We start from the raw sequence: 6,000 nt of genomic DNA on the forward strand, positions 1-6,000 counted from the left end.
CCAAAAATCTTTTGCCAAGGCCGATGTTGAGAAGAGTATTTCCTGGGTTGTCTTCCATGATTTCTATAATTTGAGGTCTTACATTTAAATCTTTAATCAATTTTGAGTTAACTTTTGTATAGGGTAAAAGGTAGGTATCCAACTTCAATCTTCTGTATATGACAAGGAAGTTATCCCCGCACCATTTATTAAATAGGGAATCATTTCCCCATAGCTTGTTTTCTTCTTATAAATCTAGGAGTTTGGGGTGTCTTTGCTTTTTATGATGTATAATAAGGGATTTCCCAATAATGTGTGCTCTCTAACACTAAATCAGCTGTTTTTTTCCAGTGAATAAATTGAGATTAAATGAGTGTACGTGACTATAAATGGCCATAACAAAAAAGAAATAGATAGGGTAGAGACAAAAAGGAAAAAAAATTTCACTTCCTTTTTAAAGATGATCTATTCAGAATAATAAAAATGAGGTGAAAATAGGAAAATATTATTAAGAGCAAAATAATAGTAGAATCAACTCTTTTATAGAGATATACTCATAGAACAGAGTAGGAAAACAGGGACATCATACACTGAAATATTTGCTCTGTTTGTTTCTACAAAAAAAGCAGAAAAAAGTTAACAAAGTGTGAATTTAAGATAAGGCCTGGAGTGCTGGCTCACACCTGTAATCCTGTCACTTTGGGAGGCAGAGGCAGGAAGATCCCTTGAGCCCAGGAGTTCAAGACCAGCCTGGGAAACATAGGGCGACTCTGTCTCAATTTAAGAAAAAAATATATATAAGCATCAACCCTGAACAGTATTGCCAGCTACATATGTTGTACCTCGATCAGGAGTGACTACATTAGTGCCTGTGATTTAGATTATATCACACTAATGTTATTGATACTAGAAAGTAGTCGTGTGTACCCACAACAAATAGGAAGATCTACATTCCACAACCTCAAAAATAATGATTTTTGTGTCTCATTACTTGCCATAATAAAGTAACGAGATTTTCTCTCCTGATTAAACATCTAAAAAATAGAATAAAATATATAAAGCAATGATTTTAATACACTGTACAAGACAGGGTTGGGTATGTCCCATGACCCATCAGCCTGATTGGAGCAACTTGTAATAGACAAGGACTTAGGTGGAGTCCTGAGAAGGATATTACCTTAGTAGTGGGGGCTAAATTAATCTCAGAATAAACAATGTTCTGGATCTACATTAACAAAAAAAAAGTATGCCTCAAAATAAGCATAATAATTTAGGGGAAATGCAGACATAAAAAGAGAGAGATTTTTTTAAAGACCCACATAGAACTTGTTTAAATAAAAAATACAAAATATAAAGTGAAAAATGCAGTGCATGGAATAAACAGTAGTAGTAATTACTGCAGAAGAAAAAATCAAGGAACTTGGAGACATAGATATAAAAACAATCCAAAATGAAGCACAGAGAAATTTTTTTAATAAAATGGACAAAGTATCAATGACCTATGTCATAAGTTCAAGCAGTCTAACATATGTGCAAGTGGAGTACTAAAGAAGTGTTTGATTAAAAAAATTGAAGAAGTAATGACTGAGTTTTTCCAAATTTGATAAAATATATAATCTATAGATCCAAGAAGCTCAATAAAAATTAAATAGAATAAATATTAGAAAACTTCACAATGAACATCATAATCTATTTGCTAAAAAAGTCATAAAGAAAAATCTTAAAATCAGCAAGAGAAAAATCAACACAGTTATTACAAAGGAATAAAGATAAGAATAGCAGCATGCATCCCACCAGAAATTATGTGAGACAGGTAATGGAGCAACAGCTTTAAAGCACATAAACAAAAGTCTGGCAATTTAAAATTTTATATACAGAGAAAACACCTCTTAAAAATAAGGGCAAAGTACTTTTTCTTGCCAACAAAAGCTGAAGTAAATTATTACCAGCAGAACTTTACTACAAGAAATAGTTAAGGAAAGTCTTTAGACAACAACAACAAAAAAAGATACGAGATGAAAATCAGTGTCTCCATGAAGCGAACAAAAGTGCCAGAAATTATAAATATGTGTTTAAGTGTAAAAGACATTTTTATTATTTTTAATTACCTTAAAAATAATAGAATTTTTAAAAAAAAACAGAATTGCAGTGTCTTGGATACTAATAACATAAGTAAAAGTAAAATGTGTGACATTAAAATCACAAAGCATGAGCAGGGAGATGGAAGTACAGTATGGCATGACTCTAGCAATACATCTTAAATGGTGTAATATTATGTGAAGAAATATTTTGTGAATTTAAAATGTACATTGTAAACCCCAGAGTAACCACAAAAATATAAAATAAAAAGGTATAAATAAAAGGTCAATAGTGAAAATATAATGAAATCATAAAAATATTCCCATAAAAAACAGTAAATGAAAGAAGAAGCAATAACGGACAAATAGGACAAATGAAAGGCAAACAGTTGGAGGACAAATTTAAATTTAATTCTATCAAAAATTTAGTTGGAGGATAAATTTAAATTTAATTCTATCAAAAATTTAGTTGGAGGATAAATTTAAATTTAATTCTATCAAAAATTTATCAAATTTAAATTGTGCAAACACTCCAACTAAAACAAAGAGCTTGTCACATTGGCTTAATGGCTATGAAAATGCAGTTAGATAGAATGAAGAACTTCTAGTATTCAACAGTAAACTAATGCAGGGACAGCAATGTAGGTTTAGCTTGATTGTGGTAGTCTCTTCACAATGTATACATATACTAAAGCATCATGTTGTGAAGCCTAAATATATGCAATTTTTATTTGTTAATTATACTTCAATAAGCTGGGGAAAAACAAGATACTTTCAATGGCTAGAAAAATCTCTCCCTAAAATTAAATACCCATTAAAAATTCTCTTCAAGAATTAAGATTAACAAAAATGATATTCTAGATAAAAACTGTTGTGAGAAAAATTATCATCAGTACATTCCTGCTGAAGGAAACACAAAAGGAAAAAAATAGGCAAAAATAAAGATTATCTCATATGGAATTTCAGTAAGATACTTCTATTACTTGGAAAATTCCAAAGGTTTTTGTCCTAGGAGAAATGCCACGTTCTTTTTTACACAGCAGATACCTACTCTAACCCTCCCCATACTTCCTACCTCCTTAGTTCTCCTTGCCACCGAATTATCCTGACATATGTACTTATGCATTTGGTTATTTGGGGCCTCCATCACATTAAACTTTACGTTTGATGACATTATGGAATTTGTTTTGCTCGCTCCTGTGTTTCTTGAACCTACTACACTGCCTAATATAATATGTGCTCAAAATTTTTGAAAGAAAAGTATAAACCAGGTAAACAAATCATTTCTTACAGTGAAGTGACGGAAATCAGTCTTAATAGAAATCAGATATCCCTCATTAGTCCTAGTGGTGTTGCTGCCAGTCTTTAAACAACTTCCTACCAAAGATTTTCTTCAGAACCATCATCACTTCTTTGTTCCTAAGGGTGTAGATTAGTGGATTCAGTACAGGGGTGACGGCACTGTACGTGATGGCCATTATCCGGTCCTGAATCATGGAGGTGGCTGAAGCAGGACGAATATATGTGAAGCCCACAGGTCCATAGAAAAGACATACCACCATAAAATGGGAGGCACAAGTGGACAGAGCCTTATGGAGTATTCTGCAGGACCTGTTCTTAAACAGAAGGAAGCCAATTACATAGAAGTAGGAGAGAAGAGTCAGAAAGAAAGCTCCCATGGATATGCTGCCTGTGACAATGGAAAGAAGCCATTGATTGAGTAATGTGTCACTACAGGCCAGTTCTAAGAGTGGCTTGACATCGCAGAAGAAGTGATTGAGTTTCTGAGAGCCACAAAAACTCAGGTGTGCAGTCATGACAGAATGCATCAGAGCATAAAAGAAGCTGATGAGCCAGGCCGCAGCTGCCAACAGAATACACACCTGGGGGTTCATGATGACAGTGTAGCGAAGAGGATTGCAGATGGCAACAAAACGGTCAAAGGCCATGATAGCCAGTAAAATGGCCTCTGTGCTTCCCAAAAAGTGGAAGAAGTGTAGCTGGGTGATACAGCCTAGAAAAGATATAGCCCTGCGACTGCACACGAGGTTTACGAGCAGCTTGGGCAGTGTCACTGAAGAATAAGAAATATCCAGACAAGAAAGGTTTCCCAGAAAAAAATACATAGGGGAGTGAAGCTGTGGTTCCAAAACAACCATCACCAATATAGATCCATTTCCAATCAAGTTTATCAGGTAAATGATTAAGAAAATCCCAAAGAAGAAAGGCTGCAGCTCCTGAACACCAGTCAGGCCAAGTAGAAGAAACTCATTCATTGTAGTGACATTCTCCATTGCTCTGGGAAGCAAATTTAACAATAACAGAATTAATTTTCCTGAATTTTTAATTTTACACTGTGAGGATTAAATAAAGCAAGTTTACTATTTGGAGGAACCTAGGGGTGAGCAACGGTGTGAAGAATAGTTACGAACAGTAAAACTAAATTTATGTACAACAAAATTGAGGAAGACTAATATACCTGATAAATTCTGAGCTGTTAAAATGGCACTAGACTAATAAAAGCATTATATTATGAACAAATCAGATATAGATAGAGGGCATTTGTTTTCAAAACTAGGAAGTGTAAGATTTGATGGACATAATCATAACCTCATGTATGGCATTAGAATTATGTATTACAAAAATTTTAAACATACAAACAGGGAATAGTTTTTCAACTTATGATTCTAGGTTCTGGAAAAATTCAGATGTAGCTCAGTGGGGATTTCATCACTTCTTCTAAGATACATAAAAGCCACAAGAGAGTAACACATCTCTTCTGACAACCCAAACTTTCAGTGAAAGAAACATAAACACCCACAAACCAAATGTTGTATGAGTAGAGGAGAAAAAAACAGCAAAATTAGCATCATTAGTCACAAGACTGTGTCATAGCAATGAGGCAGTGGATGTAGTTGGGAAAAACTTGAAATAGTTAGAGGTCCCATTAGTAGAAGAACTTCGAAAACACCCCCAGTTTTTCAGTCCAAAAGGGGAGTACCTCCCAGGGAGTGAGAATTTCTGTGGGGCAGGGGATAGAAAAAGGCACAGTCTAAGCACTGAAGGTGATGGAGAGAAGAGGTATAGTAAATACATGAAGAACAAAGGAAGCTTGTCATTTGTAAGTAATTAATAATAATAATAACAATAATAATAATCACCACCTTATCGACAGAAGAGGGAGCCCTTGCACTGAGGAATTGGAAAGGCTAACTAGGATACTCCTCCCACCCACGCCTACTAAGATTCTTCTGCTAATAATTGGTCCACAATATCATAAGTTCTCCAGTGTAAGTTCTCCATAAAATAACTCTAAAAATTGACAGAAATAAAGACATAGTTAAAACCACAATCACAATGAGAAGATTTAACAAGTTTCTCTCTATACTTGACAGAAGAATCAGCCAAAAAGTCAGTAAGGATATAAACATCTGAACAACATAATTTACAAATTTGATTAACATATAAAGAACACTGAACCCAACCGAAAAATAATTCACATTATTTTCAAGTATATCTTGTACATATTTACAAAATCAAGCATGAGTTGAGTATTACCAAAAGGCTTCAAAAGGTTTCAAAAGGTTGAGCTATTCAAAGAATGTCCCTTGACCACACTGGAATTAAAAAGACAATAAGAAAAATGCATCTAGAAACTCACCAATTGCTTCATATTATGTAATACACACAAATAATTCATACATTAAAAATTCAAATAAAATTAGAAAAAAATTGAAATGAACAATGATGAAGATGAGATATATCAAAACTTTTGGCATATAGCTAAAGAAATAAATAGAGGGAAATTGTCAGCCTTAAATGCATATGTTAGAAAAAAAGAAATATTGAAAAACCAATAACCTAAACTTTCATTTCAAACAGCTAAATGAATGAATGCATGAATGAATGAACAAATAATCCAACAACTCAAACCTAAACAAAG

The 6,000-nt window shown here is 33.6% G+C and overlaps 1 protein-coding gene across 1 annotated transcript; it reads right to left on the minus strand.

Annotated features, from left to right (window-relative positions):
• Positions 1-2,493: 2,493 nt before the first annotated feature.
• Positions 2,494-4,355, minus strand: OR12D3 (olfactory receptor family 12 subfamily D member 3). The gene has a single exon (XM_004043527.2). The coding sequence runs from the start codon at positions 4,349-4,351 to the stop codon at positions 3,401-3,403; it is 951 nt and encodes a 316-aa protein (XP_004043575.1). The 5' UTR covers positions 4,352-4,355; the 3' UTR covers positions 2,494-3,400.
• Between the last annotated feature and the right edge of the window lie 1,645 nt (positions 4,356-6,000).

Source organism: Gorilla gorilla, chromosome 5 (genome assembly GCF_029281585.2).
Source record: "Gorilla gorilla gorilla isolate KB3781 chromosome 5, NHGRI_mGorGor1-v2.1_pri, whole genome shotgun sequence".
Lineage (NCBI taxonomy): Eukaryota > Metazoa > Chordata > Mammalia > Primates > Hominidae > Gorilla > Gorilla gorilla.

Excerpts from the sequence above, each read along its gene's own strand:
- OR12D3 (XM_004043527.2), bottom strand. The coding sequence starts at position 4,351 with ATGGAGAATGTCACTACAATGAATGAGTTTCTTCTACTTGGCCTGACT.